Raw genomic sequence first — 20,124 nt, forward strand, 5'->3', positions numbered from 1 at the left:
ATGAAATTATATAAATGAAATGGATGACTGTAAGAAACATAAGGCTTGAAATAAATGCATTATTATAGAGGATAACGGAAAGGGTACAAATCATATTTAAGCAATGCAGTATTACATTAAATATGTAAATGTTAATTAAAAGTATTGAGGTATGACCTTAATGGTGCAGCGCTAATGGACTTGTATTGCTTTGTGGAGGTTTTTAGGGACTACAATAATGGGTATTAACAGTAGGTGCATCCCTGTCAAGAAGATACTACATCACACGCTGCATTAGCACCACCAACTGGCTGTATTGCTTATTTCTTTTTGCCATGAGATACTATTTTATAGTATTTTACAGTATTGCATGCTGTATTCAGCCCGTTTGAATTGTGTCCCAGGGAAGATTTACCCAGTTATTCTATAATGACTTTGATTTCTGGTTGTAATTGCATTGTTGCTGCCAGAACATTCCTGCCTTGCTGAATGGTGGTAAACGTCCTGTGGTCTTTGCCTTGCTTGTTCTCTTTTTCATTTGGTTGTCTTCAGATTTCATTAGGCACAGCTGAGATTCAAGTGAGGGAGAATTTGTGGACTAAGAATTAAGAAACCACAGTTCCCATGACTCCTTTGCGGCTCTGGTCAGACGTGACGTCACGTTGTCTACAGCTTTTCTCCGTGTTGGCTTTTGTGCGGAACGACGCGGAGATGTTTGGGCGGACGAGTCAGATTAGGTAACCTTAAACCTACATCCTCCTACATCCATGCAGCCGGACGGATGTTGTAGAAAGTGAGTCGGATATTTTAGCATCTTTGGCGCCACAACGGGTCGGAAAATGCTAACGATTACAACCCGATCTTCGCTGCAAATCAGTGAATTTAAGCTAGCTGTGCTACCATTATCTTTGTAACCATGGCTTTTATGGAGGGTTTGTTCAAGTAGACTATGAGCATGTTAAAGTACTCTGTTACATACACTATTCCATTTAATGAAAGTGTTGAATTTCGGTTGTACATCAGCCTCCACCGGTAGCTCCCCACGCCCCTCCGTCTTCTTTTGTGATACAAATGTTTTAAACCCATTCATCCCCTGGTCCCCCAGCTGTCGCCATGTAGATAACAGAGTCTCTCTCTCTCTCACTCTCTCTCTCTCTCTCTCTCTCTCTCTCTCTCTCTCTCTCTCTCTCTCTCTCTCTGTGTCTCTCTCTATCTATCTCTCTATATTTATATATGGCTAGTGTTGGTGTGTCAGTTTACCTGTGTAATTAACAGTCATTCTGTGTTTCTGTGCAGGAACCTGACTTCATAGAAACACATGAACACAGAGAGGCAGAGAGGCATGCAGAAAGCCACGCAGAGTCCGGGCCACTCGAGCAGTGGGCCAAACCCTGTGACCACAACAACCCCAGAGCGACCAGCCGACACCGAGACTGAAGCTCAGCCAGCGCGGAGTGAACCAGATGCACAAGAAGAGGAGAACACCTCTGCAGCTTGGGCTGGGGTTGAAACAGTAGTCACGCCACAGGAAAATGGGACAGGGTTGCAAACAGCAGAAGCGCCAAGTATGGCAGTCACACAAGCTTTGGAGAAAGAGCCTGCTGTCCAGCCACCACCGGGGCCCTCGGTTAACATCGCAGGGACGGAGATGGACTCTGCTTCCAAGTCAGGTGCCCCCACCGAACGGGCACCCAACACAAACGCTAATCCTGGGCGTGATGAGCAAAAGGCAAAGAAACCGGATAAAGGTGTACGTCCTCCTAAGAAATACGTTCCTTCCAAGAAGGCCATGGTAGATCCTCTGAAGATTGACATGTCCAAACCGCTTGTTGTGCCACTCACGTGTGAGTATTTGACCTTGTTTTTGTGTTGTTATTCTTTTCTGAACTAGGCAATGTTTCATAGACCGGTTTCACTAATACTATTTAACACCACTTCAAGTCACATTTTTAGTTAGGAGGTACTGTGAAAATCTACCGCCATCTAATGAACAGTTGCATATAGATTTAGGTTAAATACACAGCACTCTACTGTAAAACAAAAGACTTCAGCAATGAATTAACTGCAGAAGGAGCCCCTGGAGCCACATTTTTTTCTTTTTGCAAGCCTTTATACTTTTATGAATCCTTGTCCCTATTCTAAGTATATGGATGTACTGTATATTATATGTAAACTTTCTCCCCCTCCTGCCCCTTTTCCGTCTAGCATCTCAGCTCTCCCTGCAATGCATGGACTGCCACATAATCTTCAGTGATCACAAGAGCAAAGAGCGTCACCTGAAGCTGAGCCACCCAGCACAATATGAACACTGCATACTGAGGAACGCCCTTTTCGCCTGTTACGTTTGTGACCGGCACTTCACAAACTCCACAGAGCTCATGATCCACCAGAAAGCCCACACAGAGAAGAACCCCTTCAAGTGTCCAATCTGTGGCCAGGCCTTCAGCAAGTCATCAGAGCTCACTCATCATAAAAAAATTCATTTTGGCCAGGATGGTTATGCCTGCACTGACTGTGGCAAACCTTGCAAGACAATGACTTTGCTGAAGTATCACCGCCGTACACACACTGGAGAGAGGCCGTACGTTTGCAAGGAGTGCGGAAAGAGGTTCACCATGTCCAAAGCTCTGCAGAAACATATGGAGTCACACCTGCCAGAGGTGGAGAGAGGAGGGGCTAAAGGAGAGGGTGGGGACGCCACAGCTAAAGCACAAGTGAAGAAAGATAATGGTGAGAAAAATGTCTTTGTTACAAATGTCTTTTCGCATTACAATGTTAACGTACTTGTTAGCTATTGTAACGGCATGGCTCAAGGGATGACAATGTTGGTTTGTCTGTCAGTTCACCACTTTGGTCCATACTGAGATATGTGAACAACTGGATTTCCATGAATGTTTGTACTGGCATTCATGGTTCTCAGAGGATGCATCTCAAATACTTTGTGGATCCCCTGACTTTCCCTCTGCCACCATGAGGTCTACATTGTAAAATGTCTTTACAAGGAGACTACCCAGCTACCCACACAGTTGTAGGTTTAACAGTTGCAGAGCCTAGAAGTAGAAATGTTATGTTCTGGCTGTTTTCTTTCTGACACAAGGTGCACAGCTGCGCTGATAATGGAGATGCACAGCCCCTGGTATCCATGGATACCAAGGTCAGAGGAGGAAACTGTGTTAGAATAATGATGCAGACTTTTTGTCTGTGTTCAAGACTGTGCTGTGCTTATTCAGAAGACACAGCAACTGATTTAGGGCAATGGTAAGCAAAGGCCCCTGTTGAGTATTGATAACCTTATAGAAGCATGTAACAAGTAAAACATATGTAGTATGTTCTGAGGAACTAGGGTTAAATAAAACTACACAAAAGGAAACCTTCAGAATTATATGGATGGCATACACAGTGACACCACTGTTTGTCTGAAACTTGAATTCTCCTTGGCCTCGTATTCATTAAACTGTTGCTTAAGTCATCGTTAATATCCAGAAGTCTTCTTCATCATCGGTCTCCTCACCTCCTCCAGATCTCCAATCACAGACATTATGGTTTTGAGCAAATTTCTATTGAACTATTGAATGGATCGCCATGAAATGTGGTTCTGACATTCATGTCCTCCTAAGGCAGAATATTAATCGAAATGTTTATCCCATAACTTGTCATGTAGCGCCATCTTTAGGTTAAAATATTTTTTTCTCAATACTTTGGCTTATGACTTAATATATTCCCGAATCACATTCCCATCAGTCTCAGCTGGACGTGTTGCATTAAGTGCTAATTAGCAAATGTTGACATACGAACACGCTAAACTAATAGGGGGTCCATTCAGCATTTAGTTTAAAGCACAGCTGTGTGTATGTGCAGCATCAAATAGCTGTGTGTATTGCTTTCGACTTTTTTCCATTTTCTGTTGCAACGATTTACAATTTTTAGAGATGCACAATATATCAGAGGCCCTGACAACCGTAAGTGAACAGTTTATCAACAGTCAAGGGCTTCAGTGATATTATTACTAGGGCTGTCAATCATTTAAACATTTTAATCAGATAAATCACAGAGTATCTGTGGATTAATCACGATTAATCACCATTCGTAAATATGTATGAAAAATTCCCATTTTCTCTGTAAATTGTCGTATATGCACCAGAGTCTGAAGCCTCTACAAATAGGGATGCACAAATACCACTTTTTATCCGAATACTTAAATTTCAGTACTGATATGAGTACTTAATATTACCATTACAATTCTAACAATAACTTACAATCATAACATTCAACTTTATTTTTTCCTGATACAAACAGAGCAGAGTTTGCAGTAGGGATATTAATAATTACCGGTTTAACCTGCTCAGTTACATCAGTTACACAGTTAAAAGAAATAGAAAAGAGTCTCAGAGGAGGTGCTGGTCCACTTTAAAGGTCAGCGCATCTTGAAAGGTCAGCCCACCGTAAGTTTAAAAAAAAAAAGTGTATTCTTTAGCTGTTGCTAATGTCGGGGCTATCTGCTGTATACCATATATATCACAGCTGTAATGCCGTTTTCTCCTCAAGTGCTGCTGACTTCATACTCACTGCACGCACTCTCTCCCTCCACCGGACACTCGCTAACATTACGTCCTTTATTGATGCTCCATCTTTGTTTTTTTATACTCAAACATCCCATTCAGAGAACCAACAGCGTAAATCTGTTAACCCCAGCAATTGAACGACGTGCGTTAATGCAGTAATTTTGACAGCCCTAATTGTTACAATGTGTGGTATGTGAATTTATTTCAATGTATTTGTAGCTAATACATGCCTGTAAAAAAGGAGATATGGCCTGGCATGAATTTGTCCTCTGTCAAAAAAAAATCTGTCAAGTCGCAGGACATATGTTGCACATTTCATGCCATACACGTAACTGTGTTTCTTTATTCTCTTTAGGTGCTCCTACAGTAAAGTATCCTTGTTCTGCATGCAAAGCCACTTTCAAGAGTACCAAGACACGACTACATCACATGAAAACTAAGCACAATGTGTTGCCTGCTGCCGCCAGTAAGGCCATCCCAGCTGGGCAGAAAGTGAAACAAACTATGCCCATCATAACTCCAATATCTATCTGCCAGTCAGCACTACTGCAGGTGGGACCAAATGGACCTCTGCAAAAAGTTGATGCCAATATTGACACAGAGCAGATTCGCAGACTTATTGAATCTTTGGGAAATGTACAGAAAGTAAACCAAGTTGTCATATTGGGGCAGGTGCCACCTCATGCCCCACCACTAGAAGTGCAGCAGATATCACATTTGGAGGAAACAACGCAATTGAATCTCAACCCACCGCAGTTAGAACTTATTGGAGTTAAACAGATGGAATCTAAGATAGTTGAATTTTACCCTTCAAACAACCAATGTGATTCAATGGAGCAAACAATTATACTGGAACCCATTACACCGGATGGACAGTTGGAAACCCCGTCTTTCTCGGAGCTAGGTTCACACATCGCTCCAGGTGAAAATATAGAACTAACACTCGTTCAGACTGAACATGCAGAGAGACTCGAGGGAGAGGTGATGCATCAGATCTTTCAACACCCTGATATTGGTACAGTTCAGGCTGAGCCTATGGATCAAACAATTGGTCAGAATGAGGACGAGCAAAACCTTGAGCAAACAGTCATATTAGAACTTATACCAACTGTGGAGCTGGAAGAATCGCAAACTGTTTCACAAAATGAAACCCTGTCCTCTTCTCTGGTACCAACCACTGACCTGGAGAAGATTGGAGATCAGACTGTATTAGATGAGCAGGAGACCAGCCTGACAGCCCCACCACTGATGACAACAGTTGAGCTGGAGCTGGCACCTTTGCAAACAGAACAACAGGTTCTTCATTCTTGCCCTTTTGTTCCACCAGACACACTCACAGAAACTACAAGTGAATCTGAAAGTAATCTCAAAGAAGCGGTTGATTCACAGATGCAAACATCCAGTCTAGATCAAAGCCACCCTGTGACGGATGGAGTTCCACAACAAGAGCCACAGGAAAAAGATGAACAAGAACCATCTATGAAATTGCTGGTTGACAGCAAGGAGATTCGGGATAAGATGGAGAACATGTCTGAAGTAGTGGATGAATCTGCTAAAGAAGAGGTACCATCACACTTGGAAACCAAGCAGGTGCCACAGATGTCAGAGTTACCCGTAAATGTAATGTCTGCTCAAGAATTGGTGAAAGTGCGGAAAAGAAAACCAACCAGGGCTTTTATCTTTCAAGGATATATGCAAGAAATGGTCGGATCCATACACAAGGATGATTTACAAATTGATGCCACACCTGCTAAACGACATAAAACAAAAAAGAATCGCCTCGTTGTTAAATTTGGGCCTCAAAGCAAAGAGAAGAAAAACAAGAAACAGAAGAAACCATCACAGCAGCGTCAGCCAGTGCAAGAGGAAAGGGTAAGATGTAAAACCCCAACTACCAATCTCTCAGAGAAAAAGGTACCATCACAGAAGAAGGGAAAAAAGGGAAAAGTGGACAAGAAAGCGGGACATTTGATATCTACCGATGAAATAAAATCACCTTCATCGACTCAGGACAATCAAGTGCAACAAATCAAAGGAGATAAAATAAAAAATAAAATGAAAAGGCAAAAAGAAGTGGCCAAGGAGAGTTTGGCACCCATAAATGAACACAAAACTGTAGCCTCGTCTGTATTTAAAAAGAAAAAACAAACAAAAATAATGCGAAAAGATCAGCCAAAGAATGCAAAGGATGGGAAGCGAAAAAAAAACCTGGCAAAACAGGAGAAAGTCGATACTAAAGCAGACTTACCAGGACCACATATAACGCAAGATGCTCTACTTCTGCTGAAAGGTCATAAACAGCCTCAATTGAAAGTTTACAAGTTAGACCCTTCAAAGGCACAGACACAGGAGACTTCAGCCCACGAGGCCCAGACAATGTCCCAACAATATAAAGACAACAAGCTCAAACATTCAGCAAGTGAGTCTACTAATAATCTTGAAGAAGTAGGTAAGAAAAAAGGAGGAAGACCCAAAAAGAACCAGAAAGCACTTTCACTGTTGTCCTCGCTACAGGTTTCCAGCCAAGCACCTGAGACGCCTGTCAAGCCCAAGACCACCAGGAAACGTAAAGCCTCCTCGAAAGTGGAGACTGAAGGGGTGATAACTTCTCACTCCAAGCGGGCCTTAGAGTGTAAGGACTGTGGGCAAAGATTTAGCGAAGTCGCATCCCTCCAGAAGCACAAGGCGACGGTGCATATTGTAGAGAGTCCCGGTCTCACTTACACCAATGGGAACATCTTTGAAGGTGTCTCCAGGTTGGACCTGTACCAGCTTCCAAAACAGCATGATAAGTTTTCTGGGGTGATGAGTTCTGCTACAGACTGGGATACTGAGCCTGAGATCGCAGAGATGGCATTAGAGGAGAGAGAGCAAGGTGTCTCTTTTCCAGCTTTGATTCCATCGCCGTCTTTACCCGTTCCTCCTTCAGATGTTGAAGTGAATGCGTGTGAATGTAAAAATAAAGCTCAAAGTAATATCGCACAAGATGATCAGTCGCATACTTCTCCAGAAGTTCAAACCCCATCAGATCAAATGAAAACCAGTGAGACCCCTCCAAACGTTATACCTGCACCCCCTTTAAGTACCTCTACTCAGACAAAGAGTTCAGACAAAGAAGAGCCTTTGGCATCAGATGAGGACAAGCAAGAAGAAGGTGCCCCAAAGAATCCCAGCTCGGAATCTCCAGTCCAGTTCACCACGGATGAAGACATTAAGGAGGGTTTACTGCTCGAGGTAGATTTAGTCACTGTTGGGGAGCAGAATGAGAGAGATGAACCAAAATCTCATGACGACATTGTTTCCCAAAATGAACCAAGTGGAACCGGCAATTCTGATTGTGGGAGCACTGATCAGCTTTCTGGGCAAATTAGTCATGAAACACCAGCTGGAAAAAGTCTAACTTCCCAGACAGTGTCATGCTCCACTCACCAAGTGGAAATCAAAGAAGAGGAGGAAGAACTGTTAGTCCAAAAGAAAAAAGGAGGAGGGAAAGGATCCATTGCGAGGAATGCTACAAGTTGTAGGAGAAGAGGAATGGGACGTCTAAAACAGGAAGCGATTTCAAAGAGAGATTCACTTGGAAATGCCATCAGAGGAACAGAAACCATGAACGAACAGGATGAATGTCAGGTAGTTTACGAAGAACGTCGCATCAGCTCTGATTCAGAAATGAATGACGAAGACGAGACCAGCGCAAAGACTTCACAGTCAGAGACAAGTTATGAGGGCAACAAAGCTGCTGCTGCTACTGTTGCTACCAGTTCTCTGCCAGAAGAGCAAGTTGTTTTTGAGCTGGAGTCTGTTACCTCTAGTGTTGAGGAAGTAATGAAGCTCAGAGGACTGCAAGGAAGTGGGGAACATGACAGAGAGTCTGACCAGTCTCCAGGCATCATATTTGAGAAGTTGGTCACCGTTGGACAGAGAGCAACTGCTGACAAGGAGCCTTGCCTGATTACAGCAAGTAGCAATAACAGACAGGTAAGATGACAATTGTACCAACTAATACCATACATGAACAATGAAAAATGAATGCAACATTGCAAACTTACATTTGCTGTGGTTCCAGGGTCTCAACAGCATTGTTGAGAATGAAGCCCTCGGAAGCCAAGACATCAAGGTTGAAGAGAATATCTCCGATCCAACAGTGGTTGTCCCCAACTGTCAAAACAGACAGAGTGCAAGTGTCCAGCCACAGCACCATCGTGACATAAGGACTGTTCTGGTGAAGGAGGAGAGTAGCCTCGTGCTGCATGAGGTCCAGGCGACGCATAGCAACAGACACATCCGATGGAATGTGGAGCCAGTCACCAATGAAAACACCTCCAGTCCATGTAAGTATGAGGCCACACTGTACATTTTAAAGTACCAGTTCAACATCTGGGGAAATGGGATTGTTTGCTTTCCTTCTTAGAGTTAGATAAGAATATCAATACCACTCAAGTTTATCAACTTTGTCAGGGAATGAAACAAATTATTTAAAGCCTGGCATAACGTTAGCGAGTGACGACGGGGAGAAAGCAAGCGTGTGTGCAACGATGCGAATGAAGTCAGCAGTAATGTTATTGCTGTTACCATAACAATACAGTACAGATTATTTGTTCCTGTCTATCGCCAGCCACGTGCTGATTAAAGTGAAGGGGATTCATCTGGTTATCCCCAACGTTAGCAACAACCTCTGGCTCAGGCACACTTAAGGTGGACAGACATTAAGGTGGACCAGCTGTTCTCCTTTCAGCTTTTTTAAATTTGTAATATTCTATTATTTTTTTCACTGATAGCATTGATTGGTCAAAACTCTCAGTTAACAGTTAAACTGTCAATTATTAACCTTCCTAATCCAATGAGAATAGATGAAATTTATTTTGCTATTACTATTTTCCAGCGAAGTTAGACACCACCTAGTTCTAGCTTTGAAATGTGATGATCAATGTGGTGGTAAATCCACTTGGTACACTGCATCTGTAAGCCTTTGAGAGCTTTAGCTTTTTCAGAGATGGATGTTTTGGCCTTTTTTTGCTTTCAGTAATCGAGAGTGGGGAGACAACGAGGGACGAGAGTTGTGTCACCCCCGAGTTCAACACCAACCAGTGTATCTTTTACCCAGTGAAGGAGGAGGAGAGGGAGGTCCTACTCGGAATTGTTCAGACCAACAGTGGGAATTTAGCCACGGGGGGGTCCAGTGATACAGAGCAGACAGAACATCCAGCAACACATCATAATTTAAGTGAGTCATTGCATTTTCCAGTGTTATTCTCCTTTTACAAAAAATGATGGGAAGATTTTAATGTTGAATCTCTTAACAACAGATGAAGGGAGCTGTTCTGCCTCAGACTACAAGGAAATGAGAGTGAGAGGACCATTGACTGAACCAGGAGTCAGTGACTTTGCGGATGGCCGAGGTTTGTTTTCTATTTGAACATGACCTATACTTGTAGCTCCCTGCCTTAAACTATTTATTAAAACTTTTGCTCATACTTTTTTTATAACTCATCCGTATGTCTTCTGATCTTTCAGCTGAGGTAGACGATGAGTGGCAGCAGCCACCAGACCTACGTGACTTTCTGCTCCAGAGTTCTGATGAAGAGGACATGGGTGGTTATGAGTTGTCGGATCCTCAGCTCGACTCAGAAGCCGAAATAATGGCCTATTTCTACAAGAACCATCAAAAAGGCGCATGTCAGCCAGATGAAATGTCACAAAAGTATAGTACATCGTTTTTTATTCTCAAATCTTCACAGAGCACTGCTCACAAAATATAAATTGTTTACTATTTTATTAACATTTAATAGTATTGTAATACTATGGAGAAAGAATGATGCATTGTAACATTTTGGTTTCCCCATTTCTCTCTCTCCCCAGTTTGCCAATGTCAACGAGCCACGTCCAAGCATCAACAGAAACAAACAGCAGGAGAGAGCCCATTACCTACTTCTGCAGTTATTTTGGTTGGGATACCTGGGAAGATATAGCCAATTGCACAAATAAACTGTCCAACATGACCAAACCTGTCACAGCCGGAGAGGTTGCACAGTTTGTTGGGATCCACATTGCAATGGGAACTTTAAAGGTCTGTGCTCTTTTTTTAATGTATATTTGATTTAACTGTGTAGTTTAGACGCAAGACCACTTAACATTTATTTGGTCTCTTATATTTTTCAGTTTCCCAGTCCGAGGCTCTACTGGGAGGACTTGACTAAGGTGCCCTTGATTGCTGAAGCCATGCCACTTTCCCGTTTCCTCGAGTTGTCTCGCATGTTGAAGCTCGCCTCTCCTGCACAGGATCCAGTCAACAGTAATGTTCCGGAAGGAAGATATCATTGTGACTTTGAAAACGTGCAGCAAGGTAAATCTCTCTCAAGCAGTCAAGGTAAAATCTGTCAGCGTAGTGATGGGCAGAGACATAGGGACAAGGAAAATGATCTGAACAGTTCAGAAACACAGACTGATCCACTGTGGAAGGCTCAGCCATTATTGTGCCGTTTCAAAGCTGGGTGCCAGTCACTGAGGCGAGAGGGTGATTATGCAGTCGATCAATATCCACTTCCTTTGACTCGGAAGATGCACAACAAGAAACTGTCTCTTTACTGTACTACATTAATCGGATATGGTGGTTTGCTCTTCCATGTGGATCTAAAGTTGGGTCTGTCCGGCAAAGAAGATGCTGTCGAAAAAATGGTCCCCAAAGGAAGTATGGTGTTTCTCTGCAAACAGGAACTGTCCACCCCTGCTATGCTGGAGCGTCTCCTAGTTGCCGGGGTTCATGGTGCAGGAAGGGTTGGAGGAGCCAGAGGACAGATCGGAGATGAATTCATAAGCTCAGACGGGAAGCTAATGTTGCGCAGATCGCACTGCGGCTTCATACTTTCTACTGCAGGAAACGGCCAGAGGAACATGCCTTCACTCATTGACAACTTTGAAAAGGCCCAGATGTCCGCTAATCTCAACAGAGATTTGCAAAATCTGTACTCTATCCCTCTCACTGCCTCAGCCCCAACCAGCTGGCCTCAAGCGGTGCTCTGGTACCTGGCGGATCTAGCTCTGGTCAACTCCTGGCTCCTGTACAGACAGGATCACAGGGAAGCGTCTGCACCTTTGACTCTCATGGCCTTCAGATTGGAGGTGTCTAAGGCTTTGATCGTCTCCAGCAGCTCTGATACCCAGGACTCCGTTCCCCCTCAACCCCCCAAGGAGAAGGCTGATGCAACAAATGAAACCCCCAATCCCAGCGTGGTGGAGGAGAGTCCTCTACCAGATGCAGCTACACGGTACGATGGTTCAGGCCACTGGCCAGAGCAGTTTGGGGAAGGAGAAGGAGGCAGGTGTCGCTTTAGGGACTGTCAGAGAACATCTCGAGTGCTATGCCTTAAGTGCTGTGTCTTTCTTTGTATCTCACGCAACCATAACTGCTTTTTGAATTTCCATAATCAAGAGAGTTTGGGAAAAGAGTAGTGTCCACCACAGAATTTACCCCCCCAACATGTTGCTTTCTGGTTGAAATGTCACCGTGGTGTATTTAGTATATGGAAACCCAGCTAATCAAACAATGGTTTTATCTCCTCTGTCCTTTTTTAACATTTCCATGATGCCTTTCACTGGCAGTGGCATTTTTTCTGAAGGATTATTTGTACTGCAGTTTAAGAAAATAAATGCTTTGTGATGGCTTATTATGTCATGTCATTGAGCAAGTGTAAAAATAAATTTGCCTTCAGATGGAAATGTAAAAAAAAATATATACATAGCCATACACTTTGTGCTGTAAAAGGAGCACAACATGTGACATTGACGTGACATTAATTTTTATTTTAACTATTTATTTAGCCTGAATGAATTTAAATTCCATGACAAGATTGATTTTAACTTGATTTATTGGGAGGAATTTCCCAAAAATAATAAAAGAAAGATGAAAAAGTGTGTGCATTGTTTTTTTTTTTAACAACAACAAAAGTTTGCACAATACACGTTAACATTTGAGTGGTTGGTAATAACATTCAGGATGGCTTTGTTATAATCGGTTGTCAAGCATTCTGTCACAGTGATCCGGCAGCATGCACAATACCAGGACCCTGAAACTGAAACAGCTAAATGGAATTCAGCCAACATTAACTGTATAATTTACATGTGTGCTTGTTGGACTGTGATCTTAAAGATAAGAAGATAAGAGATTTTGGAAGTCAATGTAAATTGAATATACATACTCCTATACAGAGATATATACTTAAGGGATGTGCTACTAATAATACAGATATAAATCTAAATGGTAATTTTGGTACAAACACATGGTGTGAAGAGTTACAATTAGACTTAAAAACATTCAAACTGTAGTGAATAATTGTGATACTTTTATTTTTGGTCAGAGAAGCTCTATTCCACATTCATAAAAATTATAATGTTGGCTGTCCTACTGTGTGTATTTAGATGATTGTATCACAATAAATGAACAGATATTGTGGCATTTTGTTAAACATCTTTTATTATTATACTGTAAAATGACCTAAATGTAAAAAAACTGTACGTCATTTCCATGAAAGGTTTGTGTTCCTCATTCCAGGCACTACAAAGCAGCGACTGGTCTGTTTTTAATAAATAAAATGTTTGTGGACACTAAAACACTTAAATACCACATCAGATCTTGATGAAAAAAAAATGTCCAACAACATTTGATGGAAACCAAAATCGTCAACCCATTGAGGGCTAGATTAACAACGAAAATCAAAATAACAACTTGAAATCACAGGCTGATCCAGACAGCAAACCTCCTTGCTACCGCACAGCTGGACCACCTGTGCAACCTGATGGCGGTGCAGGTACCACCACATGCTACAAGCATGAAAAATGCATCAAAAATTGAATGAATTAATGAATCGATCGCTGCACAATGCATGGATTTGTGTCCGACCTGCTCTGACGTAATACACACGTGGGCAAACAACCTGACGTGATAAAGGCGGCCGCCGATTTTCTTCTTCTTCTTTTTATTTAAAAAAATGTATGGCAGATGGCAAACAACGTTATAGTGCATTACCGCCACCAACTGGTATGGAGTGTGGATCAGGATTCTTATTGTATTCCCTAATTCTAATAATAATACAAAAAAACATAAAAGAAAAGAATGATTCATAAATATATAAATATGATATTCTGTCTATCAAATTTGTTCTCCTAATATACGGAACAAAAATGAATAACACTCAGAAATTCACGTGGAACGTTGTTGCTTTTCAAAGGTGCGTTCAAGATGAACATAATTTTAGCTTCCGAAGGATCAGATTTATTTGTGCACAAAATCTAACATGCATGCATTGTGCGCTACTGGTCGAGTCTTCACGTCTGGCTCATATTGAACGAGCCCGCTCTCCTCTCAGCCGACGGCAGACCCAGGGTATGACGGGAAACGCGTGTCTGTCGCCTTATCGAGCAGCTGATTGGCTCTAAGTTTTGACAACAAACACCACGTTTAGTATAAAATGCGATTTTCCTTTATTAGTATAATATGTAACGATACATTGTAGGCTATTAGTCTGTGCAATAAAGGTGCAATCTGTTAACAATCATATTGTGTGTGGTTGATGGAAATAAGGACACATTTTCACGATGCAGACATAAAGAATAACGAAGAGAATACAATGCATACACACACACAGACACACACATTCCCACAGATATTTACGAATAATTCAAAATAATTCCTAACGTTTTTTTTTTCCCCTTAAAAAAAATCCCAACGTGGTCGCATCTAACGGGACTATTTCTATGACATCCCGCTGGAAACTGTCCGACTGGACCGCAGCCTTTTGTCACTGCCCCCCTGCTGCTGCCGCCCCCTGGTCTCGTCTACTTTCCAGGCGAGACGCAGTTAATCTTCTCGAGCGATCTTAAATGGACACAAGCAGCACACAAACCTAGATCAGTCAGGTAAGAAAAGGAGAGCGCAACTGTCTCTGTGGCCACCACATGCAAAACTACCAACAATTGCCTCTCCATTTGCACCAAAAAAGTCACAATTACTTGTGCTTCCTAAATGCACAGATTTTTGTCCTTGAATGTGAAGTGACTTGGTGTTCTACTGTGATTATTTAGTCTCCCCTCTAATGTTTTTGAACAGTGTAGTACAGAAAGACTCCACGGCGGCCATCTTAGTTGTACCAACGGCTATCTGTCACAAGCACACACCAGGAAGTGTCCGATCTATCCGTTGTACTTCTCTCGGGTCAACTCTTTCAGTTAAACTACCGTCAAAAAGCGGTCCAAGGTAACGTAAACGTTTGCTCAATTTCTTATTTGTTATTTAAATAGATTCTGTGATATGTATTAACTTGCATAATATCGATACATTGCAGATGTATTTACGCGCCAGATGGAGTTAAAACTTGATATGTGAAAAGACACTAAAAGTCTCCGACCCTCTTTGAATGGCAGCCAGTGTTGTTAGCGCTAACAAGTAGCTAGTTAGCTAGCTAGCGCTAGCCCGCTCGGTTGCCTGATACTTTACGGATTCGCGTCAGCCATGGTCACACTGTTTTCAACTTAAGCAGTAACATTTTATGCAAACGGCTACAGTTTAGTAGATGTACTCATTACGGCATTTTAGTCCGTTCACTGGTGGCCGGATGCTCGTAGGTTCTTATGGCGCTAGTTAGCTTAGCTAGCGGCCTTACAGGCAGTAACGTAACGTTAGCAAGACGAGGTGAAACTTGAGAGTTTGTGATGAAATTGGACCAATGGATAATATAAATCTGGTCATATGTGTTGTGTTTTTTCTAAACCGTTGTTTTACAGTTACCTCAGCGTAAATAAATAGCTAGGGGGTTGTTTCCGTTGTCATCTGTTGAACATAACGCATTCAGTGGGATTAGTTATCAGTGTTGCGTTCCCGCTGTTATTTCCAGGTGATGTATAACTTAATTTAATGTATGTTTCTTTGTTGTTGTTGTTCAAATGCACTCAGGAAAGTGGCTGTGAGTGCCTATTGAGACCACGCAGTATATCAGGATGGACTCGGAGATTTTGAACATAGAAGAGATAGTGATGGGACGGGGATTGCCAGATCCACCTCCCGAAGCCCCCCCTGAAAAGCCAGCTGAGCCACACAAACCCATCACTTCGAATGGACCTCCTGCAACCACAGTGCAACCCTGTAAGTGGTATTATGGTCAGAACTTTAACTCAGTTTGCTGAAAGCCATTGGAAATTAACATTGCATGGTCTCTCTAATTCCCTTATGTCCTTCCAGACCAGCATGAAAATCTGCAGTGTTTCCAGTGCTTCATCACCTTCTGCAGTGCCAAAGCCAAGGAAAGGCATATGAAGAAGAGCCACCGGGAAGAGTATAAGCAACAGCTTCAGCAGGTTAGCTTCAAAATATCAATTCAATCGCTGGAATTCATCCCATATTATTCAATATTTCAGAAGATATTAAAAATCAATATTCAATATACACATCTTATGATTACCCTTTTATTTCATAGACGACAATAAATAAACCAACGATTAGACATTTAAATAATGTATTTTCTCTATATTCACAAAGTACTAAAATCATCCATTTTGCGCTGAATAAACTTAATCATCTGTTACAGCATATCCCAATTCTGCACTCTATTTACATGCATTTAGCTCATACAGGATGTTAACTTTTGCTCTGACAATAAGTGGCAGCTGCTGTTTGCATATATTAGCTCACTTGGCAAACAACAGTCACCCATAAAATTACAATTCAAGATATTTTAAAAATTCACAACAGCTACCAACAGTCATAGTCCTTAAGCCTTGGGTAAAATGTTGTCACCACTTAGACAATAACACAATACAGACAATACAACCAAAACAATCGGCTGGTCTTCAGTGGTTTTGCAGATGCCAACTAAAGTACGCAGCAAGCCCACAGCTTGTATAGAGCACCCACAGTTGCCCTTGTGTCTTTTACTGAAATCAGAAATCAATTGAGTGGGGGGGGATCTATTAGGGATGCAACGGTTCTCAATATAATATTGAACCGTATGGTACGCCATGCACGGTTCAATACGCACTTGTGAATTGAGGTATTCTCGGTTTTGCAATAAAATTCCATGTTTCCATGCTTTATTTCTCTCTGAATTGGCTCTGTCGGAGCTTTAGAGGCGCACTAGTGCACAAATGAACTAATGCTGCATTCAAGCTTGAACGCAGGATTTGTTCACACGCTGCAGATGCGGAAACACCTCCGTACAGAGTAAATTATTAAATTGCTAACTTAGTGGGGGCGTTCATTGCTAAAGATTTGCAGCCCTTTTCCATAGTTAGAGATGTGGGCCTCTGTCACCTCATCAAAATGCTCTATCCGTGCTACACTTTTCAGCACTAGCGTAATTCCCGACTTCTATAAAACAACGCGGAAAGGCATCCACATGGAACTGGCTAAAGCACAGAGCCTAGCACTGACTATGGCTAGTTGGACCTCTCGGTACATACTTTTATTTGTTTTATTAAACAATAACCTTGAATTTGTCTGAATGTCAATAAAAATATCTTAGCTCATAAGCAAAATAAATAAACAATTGTGGAATATATACATAGCAATCAACCCATCTACAAGTGAACTGTGTACACACGATTACCTTATATTCTACATCAACCCTGTACATCTGTATGTTGCAGTGCCTGTTCCTTTTCTCTCTTTTACAATTTTCTGTAATTATGCTTTAAGCACCACACTTTTTCCCACACTAGATTAAAAGTAGATTGTATCCAATATTGTGATCATTGGCATTGTAATGCAAGAAAAAATAATGGTCTTAAATTACAGTCACTTGTTTTATTTATAACCTTGGCCTCTCTTTTTTTCTTCACAGGGAAACACATTGTTCACATGCTATGTGTGTGACCGTTCATTTCTGTCATCTGAAGAACTGACGCAGCACCAGCCAACACACAGCAAGGATGACAAGCCCTTCAAATGTGTGCATTGCAAGGAGAGCTTTAAAACGTTCTCTGAAGTGAGTATAATATTTCTCCTCATTATGCTACTGTATTGAAAGAAGAAGAAAACTGATTCATGTAAAAATTGAGATTCTTATCTTCTAAGATTCTGAATCAATTTACAACTTTTTTTTCTATAACAGAAAGTGTATATTGCATTTGAAATTGAAAATTATTATTCGATTGAGGAAAGAAAATAACAGCTCTTTTGCAGCAAACCTTGAAATGCCAACAGCAAGACAATAAACTTTCAGGATTCCCTCCAATCAACTGACACAGTATCAGCTTTTATTAGCGCACTGAAAAAAATCCCAGACCTACTTGGCAGTATTTAAACTAAATACCAACATGAAGGCCAAAACAAATATTAAGCTCATTCTAGTTCTCACTAAATATTTATATTTTCAACTTTGCAGCTAACAGCACACAGAAGACAGGTGTGTCCAGAGAAACAGTTGGTATGCAAAGATTGCAATGAAACCTTCCGGAGCGCTGGACTGTTGCGTACTCATCGCCTGACCCAGCATCCCCGCCCAGACGTAGAGACAGCAGAACAGCCGGAGGACCAGACAAAAACCCACCGCTGTAAGAAGTGTGGTCAGGGCTTTGAAACGGAACCAGAGCTGATAACACACCAGGAGATGTACCCCGAAGGTCAGCAATGCAATGGCAGCGCTTCATCCGTCAAGAAACGTGGGCGGCCTTCCAAACCTGAAGACCCGGCAGGTGCTGAGAAAAAGGGGAAGCGGAAAAAGAAGGATGAGGCAGAAGCACCTGAAGAGGAGGAGGGGATGGCCAGCAGCACATCAGAGTCTGCAGCACCCCCACCAGAGGAAAAGGGCAAAGCAAGTGTAGGAAAGCGTGGCCGCCCCTCTAAAGCAGCAGCAAAATTAGAAACGGAAGATACGAAGAGTCCTGAGGATGACAGTCAAGCTCCAGCAAAGGAGAAGAAACCTAAAGTGGATGCTGCTCCTCCGGCCCGTCAGCACCCTTGTCCTGAATGTGACCTTGCATTCCCTGGCTTGATTCAGCTCCGTGCTCACAAGAAGGAGAAACACGCCCCGCGAAAAGCCCATCCCTGCGAAGAATGTGAAGAGAGTTTTGCTCGTCCTGAGCAGCTGGATGCCCACATGTCACGGGCTCACGCCGTGGGCCGCCTTGCCTGTCCAACCTGTGGGAAGAGCTTTGGCCGTGAGCGCACCTTGAAAGCTCACCAGAAAACAAGCCACCCGGAGGAAAAGCCTGAAAACCCAAATGCAAAGAGATAATTGAGACATGGGGACCTTGAAGAAAGTGTATGGTTTTTGAAGATTTTAGTCAGGAATTGTCCTTTTTTTTCCTCTTTTTTTTTTTAACGTTGGAGATCTGAAACTCCTGATGATGGTTCGGAGTTTTGAATGGTTTTGAGAATTAAGTTTTAGAAAAATTTTGGATTTTAAGTTGTTTTTGAGCTGTTGAAATTTGGAAAAGACACATTGTCTCAATTGACTAACCAAATGTTGATAAATCCATCTATTTACACCCGTTGCCACAAAACAGTTTATTTGTAAAAAAAAAAAAAAAAAAAAAAAACTGATTTGATTAACCGTTTTAAATGATTTGTTTCAGTTTTTTAAGCTTGAAATGCGTGTGGTGTGAATTTATTACTTGGAGTCTTGAGTTCAACTCACTGTGGGTTTTTTAATGTTTGTTCCTTTTGTTTTTGTTTTTGTTTTTTTGTTTTAAACAAATTGGGTAAATGCATATTTGAAGCAAATTAGATGCCTAGTAGAGATACTATGTTTGAATGTTTAGACAGTTTGTCAAAATATGTTATATGTACAGCTTCTGGTTCATATTGTGAATTTTTTTACTCTTAATATTTTGATTATGTTCCTTTCTAAATTAAGTCTCATTGTGGAAACATTTTTAAAGAATGACATTGCTAGAAAATTACTTTGGCTTAGAGCTCCAAATTCAATGTGGAGATTTTGGCATGTAGACAAAAATGATCCACTATAATCCTGATATGTCTAAAGTCAAAACATACTCCTTTTTAATTTTTCACTAATTAGAATAATATTTCATGTGTTAGACATTTCTTAAATGGAACTCATGACTCTTGAATGCCTTAGAGTCCCATAGGAAACTGTGTATATCATGTGTTTTTCACTGATGAATTGGTTCTCTCCCACTGCAATGTGTCTTGACACTGCAAAATGGAATAAAACATGCTATCCCGAGGGAGGCTGCTGAAGAAATAACTCGCTTTTTGTGTTTGTTTTGACATCTAATGCAGGAACACAGGATTCCGATACTAGCTGTTTGCTCAGCCAGAAGCCCTGATTTGGTTGATGCGTGCATTTACCTAAGGGCAGCTCAATGTTTGAATATCAAACGTTTCAAAATAATTGAAGACATGCTGTCATTTATGTCTCTGATTTTGCATCTACTAAATGGCCAAAAATACGTTCTGAAGAAAATGTCATGTAGTTTTCTAAACCACATACATTTTTATAGCTGTAGTTACTTACTGATTAATATTTTAATCCAAGTATAAGTTTAGAGAATATGCTGCATTGGTATTGATTAGAGCAGAAATAGATGGTTTAAAGCAGTTAAAATCGGCTCCACGTTGACAAGCTACAGA

At 41.6% G+C, this 20,124-nt stretch overlaps 2 protein-coding genes across 3 annotated transcripts; both read left to right on the top strand.

The window, feature by feature from the left end:
- The first annotated feature begins 658 nt into the window (after positions 1–658).
- On the top strand, positions 659–12,174 carry znf576.1 (zinc finger protein 576, tandem duplicate 1). 2 transcript variants are annotated; one of them, XM_084027507.1, is made up of 10 exons: positions 659–716; positions 1,276–1,823; positions 2,185–2,709; positions 4,897–8,519; positions 8,608–8,872; positions 9,565–9,765; positions 9,848–9,940; positions 10,056–10,242; positions 10,401–10,608; positions 10,701–12,174. In XM_084027507.1, the coding sequence occupies exons 2-10, from the start codon at positions 1,298–1,300 to the stop codon at positions 11,988–11,990; spliced, it is 6,918 nt and encodes a 2,305-aa protein (XP_083883633.1). In that variant the 5' UTR covers positions 659–716; positions 1,276–1,297; the 3' UTR covers positions 11,991–12,174. The 2 variants fall into 2 exon arrangements, with proteins under 2 accessions (XP_083883633.1, XP_083883632.1); XM_084027506.1 differs by having other exon boundaries at positions 670–772.
- A 2,458-nt stretch (positions 12,175–14,632) lies between these two features.
- znf576.2 (zinc finger protein 576, tandem duplicate 2) lies at positions 14,633–19,738 on the top strand. The gene is made up of 5 exons (XM_084027803.1): positions 14,633–14,790; positions 15,487–15,675; positions 15,772–15,887; positions 17,369–17,512; positions 17,912–19,738. Exons 2-5 carry the CDS (start codon positions 15,531–15,533, stop codon positions 18,761–18,763), a joined length of 1,257 nt encoding a protein of 418 aa, XP_083883929.1. The 5' UTR covers positions 14,633–14,790; positions 15,487–15,530; the 3' UTR covers positions 18,764–19,738.
- The last annotated feature ends 386 nt before the right edge of the window (positions 19,739–20,124 follow it).

This window comes from Eutrigla gurnardus, assembly GCF_963514095.1.
Source record: "Eutrigla gurnardus genome assembly, chromosome: 14".
Taxonomy (NCBI): Eukaryota; Metazoa; Chordata; class Actinopteri; order Perciformes; family Triglidae; genus Eutrigla; species Eutrigla gurnardus.

Excerpts from the sequence above, each read along its gene's own strand:
- znf576.1 (XM_084027507.1), top strand. The coding sequence starts at position 1,298 with ATGAACACAGAGAGGCAGAGAGGCATGCAGAAAGCCACGCAGAGTCCG. Across the intron at positions 1,824-2,184 it reads GCTTGTTGTGCCACTCACGT|CATCTCAGCTCTCCCTGCAA; the intron begins GTGAGTATTTGA and ends TTTTCCGTCTAG. Across the intron at positions 10,609-10,700 it reads TTGCAATGGGAACTTTAAAG|TTTCCCAGTCCGAGGCTCTA; the intron begins GTCTGTGCTCTT and ends TATATTTTTCAG.
- znf576.2 (XM_084027803.1), top strand. The coding sequence starts at position 15,531 with ATGGACTCGGAGATTTTGAACATAGAAGAGATAGTGATGGGACGGGGA. Across the intron at positions 15,676-15,771 it reads TGCAACCACAGTGCAACCCT|ACCAGCATGAAAATCTGCAG; the intron begins GTAAGTGGTATT and ends ATGTCCTTCCAG. Across the intron at positions 15,888-17,368 it reads ATAAGCAACAGCTTCAGCAG|GGAAACACATTGTTCACATG; the intron begins GTTAGCTTCAAA and ends TTTTCTTCACAG.